The sequence below is a fragment of the Ambystoma mexicanum genome, chromosome 3p, assembly GCF_040938575.1.
Source record: "Ambystoma mexicanum isolate Mex_15411 chromosome 3p, UKY_AmexF1_1, whole genome shotgun sequence".
NCBI classification, from domain to species: domain Eukaryota; kingdom Metazoa; phylum Chordata; class Amphibia; order Caudata; family Ambystomatidae; genus Ambystoma; species Ambystoma mexicanum.
Window position 1 is genome coordinate 244,678,496 of NC_090925.1, and position 26,300 is coordinate 244,704,795.

General features: G+C 47.9%; 1 protein-coding gene across 1 annotated transcript in view; it reads left to right on the top strand.

Moving 5' to 3' along the window:
• Positions 1-26,300, top strand: part of CDH4 (cadherin 4) — a 964,675-nt gene that overhangs the window by 143,584 nt on the left and 794,791 nt on the right. Inside the window, exon 2 of the mRNA XM_069650710.1 lies at positions 3,082-3,258. Within this exon, the coding sequence (XP_069506811.1) occupies positions 3,082-3,258 (177 nt within the window). The remainder of the gene's footprint in view (positions 1-3,081; positions 3,259-26,300) is intronic.

Genomic DNA, 26,300 nt, shown 5'->3' on the forward strand with positions numbered 1-26,300 from the left:
GGGCCCAGAGGGTGAACCACGATCATCCTGAATCGGGAGCCACAGTAATCCCGGTGAAGGAAGGCTAAGAATCGAGAGGGGTTGGAGCCCTGCATAGGGGCATCCAAGGGTGAAACGTTGTTACCCATAAGAATGAGAAAAGTGAAAACAGAACAGAAGCTATGCAACGGCAAGAGTGAACCCGAAGGGGAGAAGCCAGAGGCAAAGCTATCACCCAAAGACTAGCAGTCAAGAAGGGGTCCGAGCCAGGCAGAGGGAGATCCAGGGGTGAAGCCATAACCCGAGTACCGCCAGTCAAGAGGGGTCTAAGCCCGATGGTGGGAGCTCCAGGGGTGAAGCTATCATCCAAACTTTAAGTAAGAAAATAACTAATAGAGAAGTTGAGGATTACAATTAAGAATGGTCAGTGCCCCAGAAGAGGGGGACCCAGGAGTGAACCCATCACGCAGCGAACATTGGAAATGAACGTTCATTTGTTAAAGGAACTTTTGTTTTGGAAATTTGACCACATCAGGCCTTGAAGGCAAGAGACTTTCATAGTAAACAAGACTTGACCATCGACGGTCAGAAGAACTGCCATTGGAACTGTTGTCTCATGCTACAGAAGCCTAACAGTGTACTGTGCTCCAAGTTCCCATGTTAACCCATGTCCAAAACATGGGGAAGGGAGACCCATGCTACTGCATCCTGACATATTATTTGAGAACACTTCTTTCTTTTCTTGAACTATCCCACACCCCTTTTTGTATTAGCTGTGAGGTTTGGCAAAAGGTTTCTTAGTTTAGGCCCTTTTATTTTGACACAACGGCACTAGGACTGCTTTGGTTTTCATTTTCTGGGTGACGCTCCCATCTTAGATTTAGGTTTAGATTAGGCATTTTTCCAACCTGAATACATAATTAATTGTTCAATAAACACCCTTGAACTGTGATCACTTGTGTCTGTCTTACTTGTTGTCACCATGAGTTTCTCACAACCCTTGCACAAAGCTGAGGAGTAGCAGAGCCGAGCAGAGCTGCATGCCGAGATGGCATGTTTCAGAGAGAGTGGAGAGAAACCTAAAGAGCCGGAGATATGAACCCCAGTCCCAGAAAGACCTGGAGATGTAACAAATACTGATTGAAGGTAACGGGTGGTACGGGAGACCCGGAGAGTACACAGGGGTGAAAGCTTGACAAGCGACTCTCCCTCGGCTCACTAGGAAATATACGGCAGCTAAGCCAAAGAAGAGTCAACCATGCATTCAACCTAATCTTCCTGGTAGCAGTAGCAGAGAGAAGCCCACTGACCATCCGAGAAGAGTCTGGGACCCCGACGTATGTGAAATAATATATATATATATAGTCGGCGTACATAATGTCGCTGGGAAAAGGTTGTGGCAACAATATATAGGAGACCATATACATAGGGACAGGGGGAGGGAGGGTTGCGGGGGGTGTCCCACGCTCCCCTTGAACGAAAAAAAGGTTTGAGGGGTTACAAAGGTGTCCAATGTAATAATGTCTCCTCAAAAAACGACGTTTTTGCGGGCCATTATCCCATGGAACCATTTAATGATACTCCATCTACCAACCTCGGATGGGCTGAGTCGACCATGCCGGTTTATAGCTTGTTACATGTCAGCTTGCCACATGTCAGGAGCGAGTACCTAAAGCGCAAGCTATCCCCCAGATAAGGCGATGAATATATAGTCTTAGTCGGCCATATTGTAGACTTTGCCCGGCATTGTGGTGACTGCCACCATGTTTCTCAGCCTGACTGGGGCACTGGCAGGCCTAGGAACCATAAGCCTACAACAATCCCCATATCCTGGAGGTCCCTTTCAGCCACTCTAGCCATTTTAACTAACAGCTCTTTTGATTCTGAAGGGTTGTAGTTTGGCTTTTTCCATTGTGGGTTTTGGCCAATGCTTCCCAGAGGGCCAATGAATGAAAAATCATGACTGACCAAAGGGGGCTCTCGAGGCTTGGGGCCAGTAGGCTTTTTTGATTTGCAATGGACCCTCGTGGCAATCCTAAAGGCATGCCTTAGCACGATAGGCTGACCAAATTTCCCAAGCCAAAACCTGGGCCAATCTTGCAAAATGAAACACAGAAGAGGGACATAAACATCGAATCCCTAAAACATGACCAATCACAATGGCAAAGCTCACAGAATGATGGGTACATCAGAACCCTATGCATCAGATCATGTCAGTGATGTGTTTGCTCACAAGACCAGGGTAAAATGGGCCATTGCCTCAGTGGTATGACAACTAATAGATGACTTTGAGGCTTTGAGCAACAGAGGTACACACGAATACAGATACACAACGGAGCGCTTTACAGAGGTGTACCACATTACAGATGCTTAACGTAGTGCTTTACAGGGTTATTCAACAGGACAGATGCAAAACTGAGTGCTTTTCAGAGGTAACAACAGAACAGATATACAGCGGGGGTAGAATACAGGGGGGCACAGAGGAGGGGTACAGTTGTACAAGGTGGCATGGGAGGAGAGAGGCGGATGTCGTCTAGCGAGTCAGGTGGCACGGGGGTGACGTGATGGCCTAGTTGTTGAGGAAGAGAGATTCCTTGATGAAGTGGGTCTTGAATTATTTTCTGAATTGCAGGAGCGTGGTGGCGGGTCTGATGATGTGTTGAAGTATTTTGTGGGTTGTGGGGGGCATGGTGTGAAAACAGGGACAGTCCCTCTAAACTCGGGACATCTGGTCACCCTCTACCATGACCCAGGCCTTACCTACTCTACCCATACCAAGGAGTCCGGCGTTCTTGATGTTGACGGACTGTTTACCGCCTCTGGACTGCAGAACGCAAATCTTGCCAGATAGCCGCTTGCTCTCTCTCTATGCAGTGGCAGAGCACTGAGCAAATTAAAAGGCCTCAAAAGTGTCAATAAAACACATTATGCCTTGTTTGCCAGAGTAACTGACTTAATATTCATATTGTATGAAAGTTACTTGTGAGCCGTCAGTTTCGCTGAATATCGATGTGGTAATAGCCTTGAACTAACCTGTTTTTTTTTGTTTGTTTTTTTTTCCTTGTGTTTTCCCTTTTCACCTCTACAACAAAACCAACTCAGCTGAAAGTAAAGAGGAACGCAAGCGCAGTTGTGCTGCACCCTCGGACTGAGACCATATTACCATGGCAGCGGCGTCAAGATTCCAAGGGACTTCGTCGACAGAAAAGAGACTGGGTGATCCCTCCTATCAACGTGCCCGAAAACTCGCGAGGACCGTTTCCAGAGCAACTCGTCAGTGTAAGTCCCAAGACAGGGGCACAGCGTTACTAACCGGGGGAGGGCGTTAATATAACTACCAATCACGAGGTGCAGGTATGCCCAGGTGTGTCTATTTCCGATGCTGCTGCTAAGTTGTCTGGGTAGTGGGATTCCATGACGCGGAGGCAGACCTGTTTGAGCAAAGAAGGAAGATTTCATTACAGACCTAAACATATGGACTTCCGGCTTCCCAGCTGGAACATCCATTTACCTAGTTACAAATGGCTTGTACTGGATCCAAATACCTTACATGGATGTTTGGACGCCCACTGAGCTACTACGCATCAAATTCCAGTTCGTCAATTCCACTGGGCCATAGACCTGCCCATTGAAACCTATGGTATCTATTAGTCATTTCGTTTTTCAATTAATCTTTCAAAATGTGCCCATGTTATTCCAATGATCACACATCATCCAACAGCGGGATCCAGTAGAAACCATTTGTATCTGGTCCATCGGGACATACCGCTGCAGAGTCAGCCTTTGGGTCAAGCTCGCCTGGCATGTGGCTCTCTGCCCAAGCTATACATGCATTACATATGCACTAACCCATCTGGAAATCTCTCTTCCTTACAGTCTGTCTTCCTTTGCTAATTGGTAGGAAAGAAAGACTTTGCAATAAGAGAAATGTAACCCAGCTGGAAGATTCCCAAACTTGCTGCCGAGGGCAGACTGACAATAGGCTCCAACCAATCAAACGCTTCAGTTCTTTCAGAAGACCCACTGCCACATGGGATAGCACAGCCCATACTACCCCATGCCATCCGGTGGTGGCAGCCTTCTTTTATGACCTGTATAGATAGCGTATGAAACTCCATCTATAAAATGCAATCTTTTTGCTTGGGTGCTCCTTGCTGATCTCTTATGAAAGTGTAGGGGTGTTCTGTGGTTATTTTTGAGGTCCACATTTCGGATGGTCACTCCTGGCCACCCATCAAATGCTTATTATAGCACTTTGGGGATCATTACAGGTATGGTGGTGCGGGAAACAATTAGAATTACTACCACTTTTCTCGATCCGCCATACTAGGAGTATGGCCCCGGAGTGAGGGATTCTCGCACTTTCAGTATAAAATCGGCAGAATTAGACTACCGCCCAACTAGTAATCAGCCTGCACTTTGAGAAGTAAGGCCCTGAGGAGACTATAGGGCCTGATCACGACTTTGGCGGTAACCCTTAAATCCGGCGGTCGCGCTATTACCGCCAGATTTAAGGGTCCGCCAAATCAGGACTTCGGCGGATTTCGCCACAGCTCTTGGCTGGGCGGAAATCTGCCGAAAATTCGTGCTATTACCGCCGGTGGGAAATCCGCCGGCGGTAAGAACGTGAATTTTCCCCATTGAGCCCAATGGGGAATGGGCTCAATGGGGAATGGGGAAATACATTACCGCCGAACTCGTGATCCGGCGCTATTAGCGCCGGGGAGTTTGTTGGTAGGGCTAATACCGCCAGCAGTAATACCGCCGGCGTTACTGCCAAAGTCGTGATCAGGCCCTATGAGTCTGCATTCCAGTGTTCAATAAAGGGCCTCGTTTTGAGTTCGCAGAATGTGTTAAAAAGTGCAGAGCCGGTATTACCGCAAATTTTACTAATGCTGAAGGACAGAGCACTCAAAGACATATTATTTAAAAAGAAGACAGGTTTTTAAAGAAGTTAATTGTACTTCAACGTCATGCAAAAAAATATGTTTACAAGTGCATCAAATACGTTGCAGATGCAAGCACTATATAGCAAATCAAGGTCACAGGTGAAAAGTGAAGAAAGACTGCATAATGTGTATGAGTGCTGGGTCAGTGCGTAATAAATCTACAGATGGTGTTTGGATACATTATGTCATGGGCCATTCAGCAGGCTTATCTCTAAGGCAGAAAGGGTAAAATCATGTCAAATGCCTCCTATTTTTGAAATACCACCTAAGAGTTGGGCTTGCATGGGATCTTTACGGCATGACTTCTATGTAAAGTTTTGCATTCAGTAACTAACCTATATTTAAAACATGCAGTACTGTCTGTGTACTCCACGCATAGCAGGTATGTTAAGTACCAGAAGCCACATTTTTAGTTTGGTAGTGTTTCCTTTGGAAATACCACCAAACTCAAATACTTTACCGCAAACGGTAAGCGTGTGCTAATTAAAAGGGTCTGCATGATTAAGAGTTATGCCGACACTCCAGTTATTTCTCATTTTCCACATAGGACTCCATGAGGAAATGCTGTATTAACGGAAGTGGAATTACCTCATGTGGTAATATTTCATGCGGTAATGGTTTTTTGTGGAGGAATTTTCCTCCACACAAAAGCAGGCCATTCTGAAACGCGGACATTAGCAAAGCATTACAACGTGTACTATTCGAAAATACCACATTTTACATTTACCACCAAACTCGATACGAGTGCCCACATGTTTTTAGTGTTACCTAATGCTCCTATTTAGGCCAGTGTAAGACCCCGCTCCTGACCTAGCGTTAGTACGATGATGAGAATTAGAGGAAAAGGAAAGCTTGCTAGCACCGAGAAAATACCCTATTGAAATCCCATGGGCCAAGGCCCTGTATGCATTCTCCACTCTTTCCAGCAATGGTGTAAGCAATATTTAAGAACCTTCTTTAACTAAAGCTGAATGCCACTGAGTATCATTGCGTTCCATTCCCTCATATTCAGGCATAATAAGGCAGACAGTCAGTGCTTTAAGTGGGCCAGAGCCTGCCGGGGCTGCAAAAAGTGAGGCTGAGCCGGGACCCTGCCGGAGCCCTCCGGTCCCACCACTTGACGACGGGACATTGTCCGGCCACGGCCGCAGCCACGACGGGAGATGAGCCCGCCATCATCAAGTCAGGCAGCTGTGACTGACAGAAGTGCAGGGCAGTCACAGCTTCACTCAAACTAGTTTGCACGAAGCTGTGGCTGCCCTGCACTTCTGTCAGTCACAGCTCAGGAAACGCACAGAGTCCCCACCATCAACACCCTTTTGTCTCCACTCCCTGTTGTGCCTTTTACAGCGTAGGGCTGAGAGTAATAGGCTCAACAGGAGTGGAGACAAAAGGGTGTTCATGTTTGACCCATTAACCCCATGACGGGACTCAAAAGGTGGTGGTAATGGGTTTCTCTTATGGCTGCACTCCCTAGTAACGCCCCGTTGTCCGCAAGTTATGGTCCAAGCCAAGAAAATGTATAGCCAATGGGTGGTAAGCGACTACCAGGACTGGTCAGCCCTCTGAGAAGGGCATTAACACCAGCTGTTGGTGCGGGGACGTGTATTTGGGCACATAAATGTGCCACAGTAGAGTGGCGCAAGAGGCTGTGTTGGCTGGCTGGGAATGTTGAGGGATGGCTGTAAGTCTTTAAAGAGCTAGCCCAAAAGTAGCCCAAAAGCCATCAGGCCATAGGAATGCAAAGCGGCAAGTGGCGGTGCGAATGGGGCGAGCAATGCAACAAGATGGCAAGAGGAAAAAAAGGACGAAGAGAGGAACACGTGGGCGTAGTTGAACATGTGGCTGCATTTAAAAACAGAACCATTTGTAAACTTTTCTGTTTGCTTGTTGGGGTGGGGGGATATGAGGGCCCCCCCCCCCTGGCAGTGGGCTTTCGTAGCCAACATCTTCCACCTGTCACCTTATCCTGTCGGTAGCACACCCACTTGCAGGCGCTGGGCTCTGCAACCATGCCCTGGCCGCATTGGGCAAGGGCATTGGTATACAAACTTTTTTTTATGTCAAGCCCACTGAGTAAAAAAGTTGTTGGTAGGCCCCCCTCCCCGAATGCAAGGACTGCTTGTATTTTATATTAAAAGCAGTCAACTTTCTCTCTTTTTAACAGGCCTCACCCTCAGCAATGAAATTAAATGATTTTCCCAGGACCACACGTTTTGGTTCTAGCAGCAGTGTTACAGTATGTGCTTAGTTTTGTAGACGAGACCACCCTTGTTCATTTTTGCATGCTCTTCTTTAGGCCATGCCTTCAAGTTTTAGGCCACACCCACAAGACAAGCCACACCCCAAATGAGGTCCCTCCTCAATTTCTTACCCCACTTAAAGCACTGCAGGCACAGTTAGGCATATCCTTTTCATAGGGGGCTTTCGTCCTTTGCCTGTACACGTTTTAGGCACGTTTCCTCGTGTGTGTGACTGCAATTCACAGAACATTCCAAGAAAACAGTTTTCAAACAACATGTCAATGTTAACCACATCAACTATATCGATTTACCTCGAAATATTTGCTGCTGAAACAATCACCTGTATGACGTCAAAATGCCCCTCTTCTTTCCGAGTGGATCTTGTGCTGTGTGTGCCGCGGTGCATTCAATAGTTTGTGCATGTGACTCCATTTACATTGAGAAACGGACACTTGTGCAGCACTCAATTACGCCCTGGGGAAGGCGCATGAACTGCCCAGCACTTGACTTCCTTTTCCAAGAGCATCTGTAAAATAGACATAAAAGAAGTACTGCTCTGTTCATGTCTGCATCTGTAAAATAGACATAAAAAAGTACTGCTCTGTTCATGTCTGCATCATTGACAGCAGTGCTATCGACCGGACAAAGCAGAGCTAATGAGCCAATGGTTCAAAAGGCACTGGCTAAAGGAGTCACTGAGAAATTGTCGTTGAGCTCTGCACTGCTTTTTTGCAACTCAAATTACACTGCATTTTTCCATCAGTAAACACAGGGTCAAGTGCAGTAGCATTGGGGGTAATACGGTGTCAGCATTTGAATTTCTGCCTAACTCCAAAAAAGCTCCTACACTTGCCTGGATATTGATATTAATATTTTATTTTATTTATTTCTGGATGGACCTTTTCCACTGCACAATCAGGAAAACCCTCCTTAGTTCATGCCTTGTTGTGTTCTGTTTTGTTAAAGGTTCTTATACTGTCCACTGTTGCCACCTGCTTGGTCTCTTGGCGCTCTGGCGGATCTGTGATGCAAGGAGGGTGGCGGGTATGTTAGCAGGAATTAGTGGGAAAAAGCTCATGAGAGCTGTGATGTGCTGTTGGCAGCTTCAGTTCGGATACACCGTTCCCTAAGCATAGATGTGATTTTCGGTTGGTGGCTGCCATGTGGTATTGGGCGAGATTATGTGTGCTTTCTTTCGTTGTTGTGGTGTTGTGAAGTTTGTGCGGTTAGTCTGTTGTAGGGGTATGGCTGCGTTTAGTTTAGAGTTTGAGAAGGTGTATGCAGAAGGGTGAGTTTCTAGTAAGGTTTGTCAGTGGCGGTACATTTCCTACCCCCGCTGTTCTCACTAAATGCGATTCACATCCCTTCCCCTGTCAATCATTCTACAGTGTAGCAATTACCGCCCCCACAAGTTCCTCCAGGGGTAGTGTGTTCCCTGTTCCCTGTGCCCCGTGCTCAGCCCGTGGGCTGCCTGGTTTCTGCGTCAAGCCCGATTCCTTTATGTGTGACTACTTTGAGACCATTGGTGTTCCGATTAAGTGCAGATTATTGAGTAGTGTTTGAATACATATGACTCAGTGTCAGGCACTTTGATCTAAGTAGGAATTTGAGCAGGCATTTGTTGTGTATTTGCCATTGGATGTTTCCACCAGACAGCCATGTGTCGCCACAGAAGTAGTCTGCTTGTGCTGCATACTGGGCCCCGCAGCCCCCTGCCATGATCCAAACAGGACACAACGTCAGTTATGTCATTAGCATTTTATAGCAGACTCCGCTACCATTTGCATGGTCCCCATGCTCTCTGGGGTAAGAGAGGGGGTGGCATAGGTTAGTAGAGAGAGAGAGAGGGTAAATGCACAATAGCTTTGCTGTCGTGTTGATGCGTGCTGACCTGAAGTATCCTGAGCTTTGCGTGCAGGCCTGTTTCTCGGCCTTCTGTGTAAGGAGCTTAGACACATGTGTTTCCGAAGGGGAGCCTCGCGCGCCTGGTGCCTGGATGCAGTGGCCTGGTATCTACATTGGTTGCAGAGGTGCAGGTTTCTGATGTGAGATGTCTGTTGGGAGGTGTGTTCAATTGCAATAAGTGGGCAGGTTGGTGAAGGGCGCAGACAACCCTGAAACCACATATGCCAAATAATAAAATGGCATAGCGGCACATGAAGCAGGCCTAACAATGCAAAATGAGGGGTGTCCTACCCACACTTCTACCACTGGCCTCTGCAGACAGCTCCTATTTCATTTTCCAACTCCTGAGCTCTTCCTCGCTATCAAATAGATACATTGTAAACCATATTTATTGTATTGTTTTGTTTTATAACCCAGCTAATACCGTACCTGAGTGAGGTTTCTAAGCACGGGCCCGGAATTCGAACCTTTCTTTGCTCTGCGTGGTCTTGCTTCCAAGAGCATCTCGTTGCCCCTGTGCTATCCTCCGTTCAAAGGAACAAGGAGCTGGCACTTGGCAGATGAGGGAAAGGGGCATTCGGGAGACTCCACTCATTACCATAATCAAAGTCTTTGGATTTATGGGAGGCCTGAACTTTTTGTTCAGAGAAAGGGCAGCCTAAGATATGACCCCAGGCACCCATTTCACCTTCCTTCCTCCATGGGTTGGCAGGCTCTGAGAGCCACCCATCTCAGTCCTCACTCTCACCTGCCCAGGTGCTGTGCTCAGAAACCAGTTGGCAATTTTACCCATCAGGGCAATTAACTGTGTTCATCAGACGATCGAGGCAGCATCAGAATTGTTAAACACTGTGCCTGCACTAAAAATCCACACTGTTTTATGATTGTATAATATAGCACACCACATTGTTTATGTTCATTGTGATGACCCCTGTCATGTGGTTTACCTGACAGTAGGATATGTATTCTTTACGGCACCTGTATTGCTCCCCAAGCTAATTGTCCTGGTCTTGTGTCACTTACTTTTTCACACTTGTACCCACCAGGTCTTCTGTGTTGTGTCGTAACTTCAGACAATACTGTCCTTTCTCTGACAAAAAATGATTGGTGAATTAACCGAGATGTGTTTGTTGAATTGTGTAAATTGTTCCCACTGATCTGGTAGGGTGGTTTTCCCTGGCCCTGTTCACTTGTGTTTGATAACCATTTAGCCCTCCTGGGCAGAATATGGTCCTAACCAGGAGCCTGCCTTTTTGTTAAAAGCAAAGAGCAGACAGGAGAAGGAGGGATTCACCGGCAAGCTAGCACTGCATGTGGGACGTCTAAGCGACTGTTCCTGGCCTCTGCCTTGCACTGGGTGCTGGCCTGTGCGGGAAGAGCTACCCTATCCGGTGTCCGGGTGAGGGTCCCCAGCGCAGCGAAAATAACAAAGGCACTTCAGGCTGTGTTTGTGTACCTTGTGCATTTATCTATTTGTCAGCATAAATGCCTGTGCATTTCGTAGTCATTATTTTCCCTTTCATACACTAGTTGCGAAATAAATGCAAAGTATAACGTGTTTTCCTTTCTCCTGAGTGGGTTCAATGTTTCTAGCAAATACGAACAAGAGATGTGCTCGCTCTGGGCTGGTTCTAGTGCTTGCACGCACACACATATAAGACGAGCCCTTAAACCACAGTCCCTCAGAGGTGCCCTGTGGCAAACGTTGTGCCTGCAGCAGAAACCACACATCCCTCCTAAACTAAAGACAGTCCAAGAAAGTAGCAAGCGGGGTGAGGCTCAGAAGCATGTTAGAATGTTTAAAGATGAGGAAAAGGTGTATATGTTATTCATCTTCTTATAATGATATCGATGTTGATGTTTTATTTATATCGCGCTCGCACACAAGTGTTTCATTGCTCCATTTACAGTGATGTACAGTCCAGAGCGTGAACTCCATTCTAAGAATGTTGAGAGCTTTTCTTATGGGCTGGCATGTGTCAGACGTCACCAAGATCCCGAGCCAAACGCCAACTGCCCACCCGAGGAAACCGCAAACTACCTGCAGCAACGACCAGGAGATCCACGGAAAGGGGGCGGGCTTTGACACTGACATAAAGTCCCCAACTACTGTTCAGTTCCTAGAAACCACAGCATGTGGATACGAGTTCCATAGGTTCTACAAAAGAAAAATATTTTGCAGTAATGTCAAATTACAAAAAGAAATATGATATTCCAGAAAGAAATACTGGATTGATCCTTATCCAGGATGTTACTAAATCCACATCCCAAAGAAGAAGCACAACTAGATCCCAAATTAATCCTTAACCCAACTGCCGACTGAACCTCAAATGTCAAGTTCTAAAATCACCCAAGAACAAATAAAAGTGGAAGAAATTGACTAGCTTTGAAATGGTGTTGCAGTGTCGTTGGGGTGTGTCCAATGGAAGATTGGGCATTATCCGATTCACCTGGTCAGCCAACCCCCATCAAAGGTGTCAGGGCTGCTTTATTGTTGTGTTAGGGCTGCCTCCTTGTGTGTGGTCACTGCCCTATCCTTCCCTCTCAAGCCACTGTCCGGGTCATTAGACAGCAGCCATTTTAAAAGCTCATTTTAAAAGCTCATGGGAGGATAGCTCAGGGGCAACGTGCTCGCCTTGGAAGCAAGACGACACGGAGCACCACAGATTTGATCCCTGGGTCCGCACTTAGAAACCCCTGGGTATAACCTATCATGTTGTATCACCTTCCGTCTAAGGTCCTGGGGGGGTAAACACTACTCATCTACCCAGCCTTCATGCAGGACCCATAGCTCACTGCCATAGGTGCATATTGTTGAGGTCATAGCTTACTCTGCAGAGAACGTGTCTGAGTCCAAGCAGGGCATGGGCATAGAAGTCTTATTATTTCTTGGCCGTGCTTATGAGCGCAAACACGTTCACAATTCTCTCTGTGCAGAGAAATAGTTGAGAAGAATTTTTGAATGGGCTGGTGTTCCTTAATACCTCCCCGTTCATCCCTGGGTGTATCCACAGGCGAGGAATTGGGCCGGAACAAGACGGAGCTGCACTCTGCCAAAACCTGTACTACCGGAGCCCTGTTAAAACGTGGCCCAAACGCCCCAAATTGATGAAGCTCTCTTCCCCGGACTGCCGTGAGTCTCTTGCACGCCATGCCTCAATGACTGCATCTGAAAGTCGTCCTTTGCCCAGCAGCCAAACGTAAACAGTGCAACTGTCCAAAGCTGTGTATATGTCTCATGATTGGCACACATTTAGCTGTCAGGGTGACTATTCTGAAATGAGCACCATACCCAGTGTGCACTGCATGCTCGGAAGAAATGCCCGTTTGAATTACTAGCACAGACATGTTTGATAAATTGGTGGTCATTCCTAAGGGCTCAAAATGCACTTATTGTTTTTAGGCAAAGCAGCCAACATCCTATATTCAGGGCAGACACATCATTCCATGCGTAGCTTAGATACGCTCCCATGTGCAAAGGGGAGGGGAGTTCCCCCGGTAAATTGTGTCCATTTCCAGCACTGTGTATCCATCATAAGAGGCGCTCTCGATCAAGATGTCTTTGGCACAAGGCTACATCATGCCGGGACTTCAAGGAATTGTCAAGGAAGTGGAGCCCTGCTCCTCGTCACTGATTGGCCTCCAGGACCTCACTTACTGCAGCTGCTGCGTGAGTGAGGGCGGGCGGGCAGATCTGCGCTGCATGAGGAGCGCCAGGTCCATGCCGTGTGCCCCTCCACCAAACTATCAAGGATGCAAGCGACTCCTACTTGACCAGGGCTGATATGTCACTCCAGTCCATAAAAGTTAGGGTGACCAGACGTCCCGGTTTTGCTGGGACTGTCTCGGTTTTTGGTGCTCTGTCCCCCTCTCTCAAGATTAAGTTTCCATCGGAAACTGCAGTGGTCCCAGTTTTTGGTAGTCAGTCTGTGTAGCTGGCAGGCATGAAGGCACAATCTGACACAGAAGAAATGCTGCATTTTACTGCTGAAGATAGTGTTCGTTTGTGATAAATTAGTTATAATATGTTTTTATTTGAACAGTAACACTTAAAGCCCCTTATCTTCCAAACGTTACTTGACAGCCACTTTCAAGAGTTAGTCCTACATTTGTGTTAGTTGCCCTGTCCCGGTTTTTTACTTTTTTAATCTGGTCACCCTATAAAAGTACACTGCCAGGAGGGGGACAGGGTGGTAGCACCTGTTCAGAAGGGCGTAAAAGAGGGGAAACAGGCAGATCAGGCCTGACAGCTCGGCAAACCGGCAAGCCTGATTGGCACCAAACTTCACAATGTTTTTGGAGTTATTTTCCCCAGAAAGGACATTGAAAGGGAGCCTGTTTGTCAGGCTGCTGTGTAATTACCAGAGCTGGGAAATAAAGCAGTTCAATGAAAGAGAAGCCGCTCTCGCTTCCTTTGCAAGCCTGACGCCCCCTGCCTCCTCCAGAGAGATCCAGCTCGCCGGCCTGTCTGGGGTTAATGTTGCTTTTTCTTTCGCATGCAGATTTGTTCCAGTCGATTGCAGATATTTTCAGCTTTCTGAAGAGACATTAAGAAGGTTCCCTGGGGTTCGAGAAATGCATTTTTCTTTTGCGCCCAGAAACAATGGCCTCCTTCCTTTGTCTTCTTCCTGCAGCGTGTCATTTGCTATTCTGCGTGTTCCGGAGAAAGTGTTTTTTCTTTGTAAAACCAATTAAGTCGTTCTTGTTTCCTTTATGGTACCGCATGCTTGTTTAATCTTGCGCGCCTCCGGGGCACCTCATAACTCAACAAGTTGCCTAAGTGTTACAGAGCTCTGTGAGTGATGGAGCGCGAGCAGGTGTCTGACGGTCAGTCCCGAGTGTTAGTCGCTCAAGGAGCCAACCCAGATGGGTGCCATAGCTGAAGCCTACCAAGCCATGACCCACTACATGTGGAACATGCATGGTTGCCTTGGGTTTCTTCCCCAAGTCTCGGGAGGATAGCTCAGGGGCAACATACTCGCCTTGGAAGCAATACGACATGGAGCACTACAGGTTCGATCCCCGGGTCCACCCCTAGAAACCTCTGGGTATTAAGTGCGTTATAAATAACCTATCATATCATGTCATATCAAGCCTGCACAGATCCCATGGTCCCTCAACAAGGACTGTCCTGGCTATGGCTGCTTAGAGTTGGAGTCAAAATCATCTGTAGAGCCAAAGGTTGCAGACCCCTCATCTGTGGCCTCTCTCGTTCCCCATTTCCTCTTCCATACATGGACAGAGAATGTTAGCTGTTGAGTAAACCATTTTGGCTTGGGAGGATTTTTCAGGGGCAACATGCTCGCCTTGGAAGCAAGATGATGCAGAGCAACACATGTTCGATCCTCGGGTCCACACTTAGAATCCTCTGGGTATTAAGCGCGTTATAAATAACCTATCATATCTGCCTAGGAGACATATGAGCTTGATTGTCTCTCTCGCTATCATCTTCTCTATTCCACCCCCCCAACATGGAACAAGATTAATGGTTAGTCTAGTTACCAGTACCCCAGTAGAAGAAACAAGCTTGATGGTCTCTCTGTCCTTCACCATTGCTTCCCCCACATGTGGAAAGAGATCGATGGTATGTCTAGGTAACCCTGCACCAACAAGAGGAATGATCATCCAGGCACCCTTGGGATTTCTTCCACCCCCTTAGGGAATATGGCCCCCTCTACATTTGCCTAGGGATTATCCTGAACCATACCATCTACGGGCTCTGTAAAACATTGCACAAGTGTGCCAATGTAGCCAGCATCACTGGTAATAAGGCCTTCTTCCTTTCCACACCATCTAATTTCCCCCAAATGTAACACCGGTATATCATTATGGCCAAGAAAATGAAATTCCTTATTCCCGCCCCCCCTAGTTCACACCATAGCATTCTCCATGTCCCCGCCCAATGGATTCTCGTATACAGTGAGTTCCAGTCATTGTTCTTTTACCATCCCTCACTCTTCTCAAGGCCATTGATACAAAAAATGTCCCACCGCACTAACCTCCATACTTTCTGGAAACAGAAAGGAGACCATTAGACACATTTTTATCAAGATGTTATGTTATCGACACTTGTAAAGCGCATCAGTCGCCCAAAGGCATCATGGCCCCCTACCTTAAGCAATGTATGCACTGGTTGAGTATCCACAAGAAACTAAAAAAGAAATGTTTTCAAGGCCCGCCCGAAAGAAAAATAGACCTCAATAGCACGCAGGCAAAGAGGAAGAGAATTCCAAGCCTGTGCCACAGCCACCGAGAAAGCACAGCCTCCAACCCAAGTGCTCTCGGGGGAATATAAGGGCAAAACATCACCTGAAGATATTCTGCCCCTTTTTTGTAAAAGGCTCTGGGCCTCATTATGAGTGTGGCGGAAAGGCAACAACGGCGCAGGTAGTGCTACCGGCGCCGTTGTTACCTCTCCACCACACTACGAGTTCTGCTCGCTGGTGCCGGATAGCACGCCTGGTCTGACCAGGCGTGCATACCGGCACCCGCGAGCAGAACTCATGATTGCACCAGCACCGTTATAAATGGTGCCGTTGTAGCCATGCTGCCAACCCCCATTCTGCCCTGTGGGGCAGAATGGGGATCGGGAGGCCGGCCATAAAGGCACCCCTGAATGGGCAATTACCGGGTCCACCAAACTCGGCATGACCCGGTTACTGCCCATTCGGGGGTGCCGGATAAAAAACAACTCCAGCGGCAGCCGTGCCCTTAATAAGGGCACGGTTACCGCCAGAGTTATAGTGAGGGCCTCTGTGTACCAAGCACAGAGACTTAATGCTCACACGTTGCTCAACTGGGAGCCAGGGAAGCTGCTGAAAAATGGGAGTCATATGGGCACCATGCAAGGGGGTGAAGAACCGTTCTAGCAGCCATGATTTGCAGCAGCTGGAGATGGTGGAGCAAACAGTGTGGTGCAGTCAAATATAGCGCTTTACAATAATCAATTCCACTGATTACCAGAGAGGAGACTACAGGGGCCTGAAAATTAACAGGAATAAAAGGCAAAGCCTTGCGTAGTGTCCGCATCTTGAAATTACCCTTTTGAAAGTGGTTGACATCTGATCCGACATGGATAAAGAAGACATAGGGTCTCATTATGAGTGCGGCGGTAAGGGGTTAACGGCTCCGGTAAGGATGCCGATGCTGTTATCCCCTTACCCCTTGCATTCCGAGGTCCCTTTGCGGGTCCCACTAAGGCCGGCTGGTAAAACCAGCCATCCTTAGCGGAAGCCGCTAAGGGACCAGGGAGCTAATAACGGGCCTGCTATTTACAGGCCTGTTCTTAGCTCCCTCCCCATTCCCATTGAGCCCTATGGGGGCTCGAATGGGAATGGGGAAGGGTATTTTGAATGGGGACTTACCGGGTCCTCCAAGGTTGGAATGACCCGGTAAGTCCCCATTCAAAGGACCCGGACCCGGACACGACTTTGGAGGCAGCCATGGTGCTAGTCACCGTGGCTACCTCCAAACTCGTAATGACCCCCATAATCTTGATGTCTAGGGGCCTCATTACACGGTAGGCGGTAAGGGTTTACCGGTACTGGTATTTTACTGGTACCGGTAAATCCTTACTGCCTTACTACGAGGTCCCTTTGCGGGTTGGGGAATTTAACGCCTGCTTTTTGCAGGCGTTAAAAATCCAACCCGCAAAGGGACCAGGGTGCTAATTACGGTACCGTAATTAGCGCCTTCCCCATTCCCATTATGCCCTATGGGGCAAAAATGGGAATGGGGAAGGGCAATGAAGGAAGGAGGAATTACCGCCCCACCAACCTTGGAATAGGGCGGTAATTCCCCTTTCCTCTAAGGCGGTACCGGTAAATTACCGGCATGAACCATGGCACTAATAGCGCCATGGTTTACCGCCTACCGTGTAATGAGGCCCTAGGTCTTTGACAGATGAAACAGGTGTGGGAAAAGTGCCCAAACTAGCGTGCCAGAGCTCTGGGGTCCAGAACAGAGAAGCTCCAACCAACCACCAGCACCTCTGTCTACTCCCCATTCAACTTAAGCCAGTTCCTAGCCATCCATCCAGCCACGGTCTCCAGGCAACTCCTCAGCCGAACAGCCATATCCAGCTAAGACAGATCGAGCCACAGAATAATCTGTGTGGCCTCGGCGTAGGAGTAGCCATGTGCGTGGATGATGCCAAGAAGTGGCTGGATGTAAACATTGAACATAGTGGGGGACAACGAGGAGCACTGAGGGACTCCACATAACAGAGGTACAGGTTGGGATTGAAAAGATGGCAGAGAAACAGATTGTGAGCATCCTGCCAAAAAAAGAAGCAAACCAGGCTAAATCCTTACCAGATAGGCCAGCGGAAGAGAGACGGGAGACCATGGTGGGGTGGTCCACGGTGTCAAATGATGCCAAAAGATCAAATAGAAAAAAGGCATCCACCTCCCGCCCCTGGTCCACAAACGGCGTCAAATCATCAACTACTGAGACCAAGACAGATTCAGTACCTCGGCCTTGCCGAAAACTAGATTGAAAGGGGTCGAAGAAGGAAGATAGTTCAAGATAAGAACCTACAAGTGGAGAAACCAGAGACTCGAGTAGTTTCATAAGAAATGGGAGCAGGAAAATAGGGAGAAAGTTACAAAGGACCAGTGTATCCAAAGATGGTTTTCTGAGAAGGGTCATTATAAGGGCATGTTTTAGATCATCAGGGATAACCCCTGATGAAAGCGAATCATTGACTGCCTTGACCAACCACGGGATGATTGCACTCAACACATCTTTCAATATAGAAAGCAGGGTAGGGTCAGAGGGTGACACTGGTTTTAGCCCTTTAATGGCGGCTAAAATGTCCTATGCTGTTAAAAGTAGGGAAAGTAGACCAGTCACCCACAGATGGATAGAGCATGGTGGAATGCGGAAGAGTTGTAGTAATCGCACTGAATGGCAGCTATGTTATCAGCAGAGAACTTAGTTAAGGAGTTACAAAGCTCCTGCGAGGAGGGGAAACTGGGCTGAGACGTAGGCTGAGCAGTCGGCAAGTGAACTGTCTCAAATAGAGCTTTAGGTTGGTTGATAGCCTGTTCAATGTTTCCACTAAATAATTGTTGTTTGGCCACTGTGATAGGTCTATGGTGTCAAACAAAAGAGAACTTTATCGACTAATAAATAGCCAGTTCTCTGCTTCCTCTTAGTGTGTCTACGGTGGAGTTTAAGAACTTTAAGTTCAGCTGTATACCATGGATCCGAACGGCGATCTTTCACTAAACAGCACTTGAAAGGGGCAAGAGTATCTGCCGCCACATTAAGTGCCTGGGGCAGGATTGGCAGTGAGCAGTCAGTAGTGTTCGCACAACCTTTGGAAATTCAGAGTCTCCAATCCTGATGAGGAACAGTGTGCCAACAGTGTTTCTGAATATACTGCTAGGGATGAGGAAGAGAGGAACCCTCAAGCTCCACTGAAAAGGGCATCACCATATGGTCTGACCAAATTACAGGGAGCTCAGAGAAAACAGAGGCATTAGCCAAAGGGGAAAAGATAAGATCGAGAGTATTTCCCATAAGATGTGTAGGATACGTGACCAATTGAGGTAGTCCAGGATCCAACATTGTTGCCAAGAAATGAGCGACCAGGTGGTAGTTGGACTCCTTCGATGGGAGATTGAAAACCCCAACAACAATACAATACCCCCCACTACATCCAACTCTCTTTTCCAAAATACCTTCCTTCTTCAGCTCTTCGCTCAGCTACCTCCAACTCTGTAAGGGTCATTCGATTCTCCAGGCAGAGATTGGGGGGTAGATCTCCCTCCTCTGCAGGCTCCTCACTCTGGAATAGCCTCCATGTCCCTCTCAAACCTGAGCCGGGCCGCACAAACTTTCAGAAGCAGCTCATGACCTTCCTTTTCTCCTCTGCTTTCTCTCTCTCCCTTCCCAGCTGACCTGCCTGTCTGCTGTGGCAACTGGTTGCTTGGCTACCCTCAGAGTCTCACAGGGTACCAGGCTACTCCATGATCATTCTTCCTTCCACTGCCTCTGGACCTACCACGCACTTAGGGGCTGCAACTGTAACCTCTACAGTCCCCTGCCTCCTTGCACTTACCCATAGCAGCGCTGCCCTGGCTGCACTTACTCAGAGCAACCCTGCCCTGTTTGCACTTCCCTCTTCCCTCTCACTGGCACTCCCCCCCTGCCTTCCTCCTGCACTTTGCGCTGTCGCACTTCCGCGATCAGAATGACACAAGGCCTAGTAAGATTGTTTGTCTTGTCCTCCCTCCATCTTCCTTCCCTTCCCTTGTCGTGCCAGAGACACTTGTGTACAGGTGGTTATAAATGACTTATCATATCATATCATATCTTATAGAAAGCAGCCGTTCCCAATTTTGCTTGAGTCTCCAGAAAAAAAAACCTTGCTGAAGACATTTGGGGTTGGGGGGGTCATCAAAAGGGTGCTTTTATCTGGCTCTGTTAATGCATAATGCTTACCTCCATCTTATCCTTATGGTATAAGGCCCCTTGTGCCCATTCTAGATGGGATCGCCCATTGGCTCCAGCCATTCCTCTACAAGCCTGCGATCCCCCCTCATCCGTGGATCACCCTCCATGAACCGGTACTTCTTGTATGTGTTAATTATGCCGTTTCTGTAGCTATAGGGGCCGTTTCTGTAGCTATAGTGTACAGGGTATTGATCTGGGTACATTTGTAGAATTATTTGGACCAGAATTTTAAATGCCTTGATCCACTTTTCTATGTTCTCCTCAGGCCGCATCCTCTGCCTGTCCGTCACCAGCTCTCTCTTCCCTGTGACGTATCATATCCTTTAGTTTCATGTTCCAGAAGGGAGAAATATTGATTATGAATCTCTTCCAAATGAGTTTTTGGGTGAAGCCCAGCGACCTACCTTCCAATCAGGTTGCTTCACCTCCAATTTTCAACCCATCGCAATCTTTCCTCCCGCCCGGTGAATTTGCATATGTAGATGTGTTTGAAGCATGAGCTGCCAACCTGACTGCCCTTTCCTTCTCCACTGTTATATGTTCACCTTTTCACCTTGATGTTTTGAGGGGGACCACCCCTCCCCAGAATACCCTCTGCTTCCAACCTGAAGAGTCTGACCGCGAATTCACTTTTATGCTGACATTGCTTGGCCCCAAACCTTGAGCCAAACTCTGCCATTCCTTTAGCGATACCCGTACTGTCTGCTCTGCCCCTAACCCTGGTACGCCCACTCTGCCCTTCCTTTAGCGATACCCGTACTGTCTGCTCTGCCCCTAACCCTGGTACGCCCACTCTGCCCTTCCTTTAGCGATACCCGTACTGTCTGCTCTGCCCCTAACCCTGGTACGCCCACTCTGCCCTTCCTTTAGCGATACCCGTAGTGTCTCCTCTGCGCCCTAACCCTGGTACGCCCACTCTGCCATTCCTTTAGCGATACCCATAGTGTCTCCTCTGCGCCCTAACCCTGGTACGCCCACTCTGCCCTTCCTTTAGCGATACCCGTAGTGTCTCCTCTGCGCCCTAACCCTGGTATGCACACTCTGCCATTCATTTAGCGATACCCATAGTGTCTCCTCTGCGCCCTAACCCTGGTACGCCCACTCTGCCATTCCTTTAGCGATACCCATAGTGTCTCCTCTGCGCCCTAACCCTGGTATGCAAACTCTGCCATTCATTTAGCGATACCCGTACTGTCTGCTCTGCCCCTAACCCTGGTACGCCCACTCTGCCATTCCTTTAGCGATACCCGTACTGTCTGCTCTGCCCCTAACCCTGGTACGCCCACTCTGCCATTCTTTTGCATCCAGCCTAAAAGGTATTCCAACGAAGACAAAGTCAGCACACAATCAGCCATGGCCTCCGCGTTGGGAGCAGATGCAGCCACGCCCATATTGTGTACTACTAGCTGGGTAATGGCCAGACCACTTCCTTCCTGCTCTTTTAGTGGGGTGGGGCGAACACCTGCTCACTGATGCTTTCACTGCGGCCAGTCGGAGCCATCCTGGCTGGCAAATCTTCCTCCAAGTCCGTCTCAGTTGCACAAGCCCTGGGTCCTCCTTTTCTCATCCCATGTCTCCTTCTGGCCCCTTATAACTCGAGGCTTATGGTGGTGTCCTGAGATGCAGCACCCATGCCACCACCGTCCTTATCCCCATCCTCTGTCTTCTATGCATTCTTGTCCACCGGTTTGCCCCCACATTTGATTAATCGCAGATCCACACACATTGTCTTTAGGAAGAGCAGCAAATCACTGCCAGAATATTGTGCTCACTCTTGTGCATGTGGCACTTTTTACTGGGGCCTCCTCTCACATATAACATTCTCAAATTACACGTCATCAACAACTTCAATGCTGGGGCTGTCCGCCTCAATCCTATCTTCACACTTGCAGTTCTGTGGCTGAGAAATAAGGGGTCACCTGGGGTTCTCTGAAAGCCAAGCACACCTGACTTTAGTACCATCATAGTTGTGTTCTTTGTTGACCTCCTCTAGCTTCCTTATCCCCGAAGTCCAAGAACTATTCGCAACTACTTACACACCCTTCCTCACACATATGATTACACAGGCTGGCTAATGTGGGGGTCCCTTGTGTGAATGTTCGGTAGTACCATTTCTCACCTTGCATGATTGCTATCAGAAATAATTAAGGATGGGGTTAAGATACTGGATTAATAAATTCTTACGCCTAAGAGGAGGGAGTTGAGCTGGGATCTACCCCGCTGCATTGTCAGCTAAACAGGCCTGTCTGTCCAACTTTTGATTCTGATTTAAACTGTGACATCCCTTCTATACCAACCACACACTACGATAAAAAAATGATGCCTCCCCTAAACCCCCCTCCTTACCACGTACTGGATACCAATGCCCTTGTCCTCCACTAAAATCCAAAATATTTGTGGTATAGAGTGGTGCCCGCCCCTACCTTGCTGGTCTCCTGATTTGCTGGGTGCTAAGTAAGACTAAAGAAATCTCTCTGTGCTCAACTTGCCGGATCCAGGGTGCCGATAGTCACAAGTACGCCATCTTTACTTACAGTTCATGAGGCTTGTTGTAATCTCATCTGGTGGGTAGAGTGCAGGCTGGTGAGGTCATTTGGAATGTGGAGTGTTCAGGGGTGTGTGTTCCGTGTGTGAGGTTCCATAGTTGACAGTTGGACCTTCTGGACTGCGTTGGGTGGTTGTCCCAGTATTTTCTCCTACATAACAACTGAAAAGGTGTGTCTCTGCTGGGAAATAGACTTACCTATGAACTTACCTTCAGGCTCCAGCGTGGTATGAGACTTGGCGACCTACTTCACTTCAAGGCTCCTTTGTGCCAGTGTGCCAATATGTCCTTGCCGGAGGCCAGTCTGAAAGTAATCCGAATAATTGTTACGCCGGCATAGTCGAGATGCGCCCAGTAGTACAACAATATGCCCAAGGCCATTCGTGCTCAGGTTCAGACTTCTTCCATCTTCCTCTGAGGTTAATTCTGATCCCTCCTGATTCTGAAAGAATTGCTTCTTTCACTGCGCTGCTTGCATATCCTTGTTTTCTTAGTGTTATGCCAATATTCGTGGTAAGCCAATTCTTTCATGCTCTGTCACACCATTTAAATTATCTGCATAACTTCTCTCCAGTCCTGCTTGTGTGGCCGCGACCAACCCCACCAACATGCACTGATCAGAGTCCCTAACTCCCCTGTGTAGTCATGCATCAGAGAGAAAGGGACCCCACTCAGCCGACCTCAACTAGGCCGACACCATGTCCGTGCCAATCCCAACCAGCTTGATTCTATGGTTTTATGTCATTTCATCACCTGCAATTTCATCCCCTGTCCCCTCTTTTGGGTGGGTTCCCCCAACCTCCCTCTGTAGCTATTCCCTACCCCCCAAACCCGTATTTGCCCTTTCCGCCCCCCCACAAAAAATTTCAATGAGCATATTTGTTGTAATACACACGTTAAAATGCCAGGGGATGAAATGGCAGGCGATGAAAGGACGTCGTACCCATTTTATTTGTAAAGGTTAAGACTAGCTGCAAGGTAACATCATGGACACCACAGAACATTAGAGCGGCGGACTGAATACCTAATACCTGACCATTGTACGATCATTTGTACAAGCGGTTAACCAGCACTGGCCCCTTGTTTTACCCACCACGCTTAGCAAACCCCTTGCGCTCCCCGCTTGCCCGCTGTTCCCCTACACCCACTTTTCTCAGAACTTGTAACACGTGGAGACTGTTCCTGGAAGAACCGACATTACAAGTCGCCCTTAGGCATTAACACACCAATTTCACCCCAAGACCTTAGACGGTGAAAGGAAAGAGCTCAGTGACTTCAGAGAGGCAGAGGGCCCGCAGTGAACTGTACTTTATAGTGCTCTGCCTTCGCCAGGGCTGAATGCTAGAGTTCTGTCTGCTTTACAGATGATAGTCCTCTTTCTACTCCGATGAACGGCAATCGGTGCTTAGTAACAGGAACTGCTCTTCAGGCAGTCGTAAGCGGGCTCCCATTCATGATCCTCAATGCGAGATATTGGCTAATTCCCTTTTCCGCGCTTGCCATGCATTATTCACGGAATCCCAGCGGCGATGTGCACTTGCAGCCAATGTCTGCAAAGCTGGGGACGGCTCCTGTGAATGAATGCTACTCTCTTAGGCTAAATTGCAGCATTATACGTCGCCATCTGCCTTTAGTTCTCTCTGCAAGTGCATTGCAATTGCCAAACACGTTTGAGCAGGCGCCCAGGCTGGTTCGGGTTATTGGTGGCTCCACATCCGAGAGCCTTTGAAAGACTGTGCACCGAGAGTCAGAGGACGACATTATATTGTGCCATTATACTCTAAATGATAATTATTTTCTTTTCTCAGGGGATTGCAGTTTTGAGGATGAAAAGTAAGAAAGCTGATGCAGTGTCCTAGTAGCTCCTTTTACAGCTGCAAAGTGCACAGCTCAGCAGATGGCAAACCCGCTGCAGCGTGTGATCCCGGCCGGAGGGGAATAAGGCGGCGGCTCCCGCTGACGCGCTCAGGCGCTAGTGATGCTGTTTCACTCCTGCTCATCTGGCCAGGGGTCAAGTCTTTAAAAAGTGGGGGGGCTCATTCACAACATATCAATTAAATCGGATGTCACCAGAAATTAGCATATCAAGGTGCCCTCTTAAAAAAGGGGGGCACTTCAGAAGTGGCGGGACTCTGTCCAGTCGCGTGTACTTTCGCCTTGAGCCCTGCATCTGGCAGTCTCTGCATCAGTTCCCTGTAACGCTGCACCTGACCCTCTGGTGAGAGCTGAGCAGGCTCAAGAGGAAGCTGGTAGTTCAACGTATAAATCCACCTCCTTAATGGGCCGGAGAAGGTGATCTGAGGTGCTCAGTGACCTGAGCCTTGAGCTTTGGTTCTCCTGATCTTCTGCTCTAACCAGAGAAGGCCCTCTACTGTCTGATAGACCAGGCAGAGGCTTAACGAACACCACTGCAGCTGTGTTCCGCATGAGGCCCACACTCTCCAGGCCCACCCTACTTGGCCAAAGGTCTTGTTCAATATGGCCCTTGGAGGCAAGACTCTCAGGGATCATTTTTGCATATGCCGCACCACACTAGACAAAGGAGGTGCTTCATGTATTAAAGTCTCAAATATGGAGAGCAGTGCTAGGGTCATTGAGTGCTCTGTGCCCATTTCCCAAGAGTTATTTTTATTTAAAAAACCTGTACTGGATTTGGGGATGGGGTCAGGGGAGCACTTTCAGTATCCCAGCTGCAAGTACAGCGAGCGAGCATACATGGTCACAGTGTGTTGGTAAGAAGTGGCTGCTTACCCACAAGCAGCAGAATTATGCACTGAAGACATATTACATTGAAGTTATTTTGCCGAATCTATCCCTGCTCCAAGAAGAGCGAAAAAGCATAAATCATCAGAATTCAGGCAGTGGTTGCTGACCAGCAAACATCATATTTATGAGCCAAATAAATGCTATTACACATAGCACATTTTACAGTATCACTTTAAAGCCGGATCAGTGCCACCCCTGGGCGGACTCGAAGCAGAAACCATTCCATTAACAGCCAAAGGCATTTACTAAACTGACTGTGCCACCCAGACTGCTTGGGAATTGGATCCGCAGCCAGGCTTAGATATCAATCGACAAACATCTCATTAGTGTTTAGTATACTTAAAGTTACACCTAAATCTACACAGTTGATAGGCAGGGCCAGGGTGTTGCTAGGTCTGGAAAAGATCCGGGGCTACGCTAATGTCGGGACTGTCAGTTGCTAGCTAGCCTTTTGATTGTAGCCCCTGAGCTTCTATCCGGGACTACAACCAAAAGACGTGGGGCTATAGCTCCTTCAGCCCCCCAACCCCCGCACCCGCCTAACAACGTCTCTGTGCAGGGCTATCCCTGGAATCCCCCACACTCCTTGGCCCACTAATGATGCTCTAGACCTGACACGACCCACTTTTATTATCATTATTTTTTTAAATATTTTTTTTTGTGCTATGGCAGTAATGAATGGCTTTTCCCAAAACGGAAAATAGAAGGCAAACCACACATACAACAAAACTTTCCAATTAAATATAAAATCCAAACTCCACAGACAAAATATACAATAGAAGAGTTTACATACCTAAAGTAAAAGAGAAAGGAGTGAACATCAAATCCTCCGATCTCATCATGAGATTATTTAAAGGAGACCAGGCCCAAGGAACTCCTACCCTTTCGGACAGCAATAGTGAGACGACTTTCATAACTGGCAATTAGTCTTTCCCAAAAGTTAATTGTTGAAAGCCAATCAAGATTGTCCATAAAATTGCCCAAATACTCTTCTCGCATTATCCTACTACAACTCGTTTTTTTTTCGCCCAGCCAGCCTATATCATCCACTGGCTCCAACTGTTGCAAAATTCAGCTGTTCAGGTGGCTACCAACACAGCATACAGGACGCATATCTCCCCCGTTCTGCGCTCCCTACACTAGCTAACGATCCAGAAGCGGATTGTTTTTAAGTCCCTCTGTATCGTTCAGCATGCTTTTTATGGGGTTGTACCAGAATTTCTCCAAGAGAATATTCAATACTTTCTGCCAGCCGTGCATTGCCATCTGAAACCGCGCGACTGTTGGTAATTCCCCGGTTTCAGCAAACCCAAAATGGTGGCCGCTCCTTCTCAGTTGCAGTGGCTCAACTGTGGAATGCCTTGCCCTTTTCACTACAGGCTACCAGTGATCATTTTAGCTTCCATCACTTGCTTAAAACCTTATTGTTCTAAGTTCTTTTTCCCCTGATGT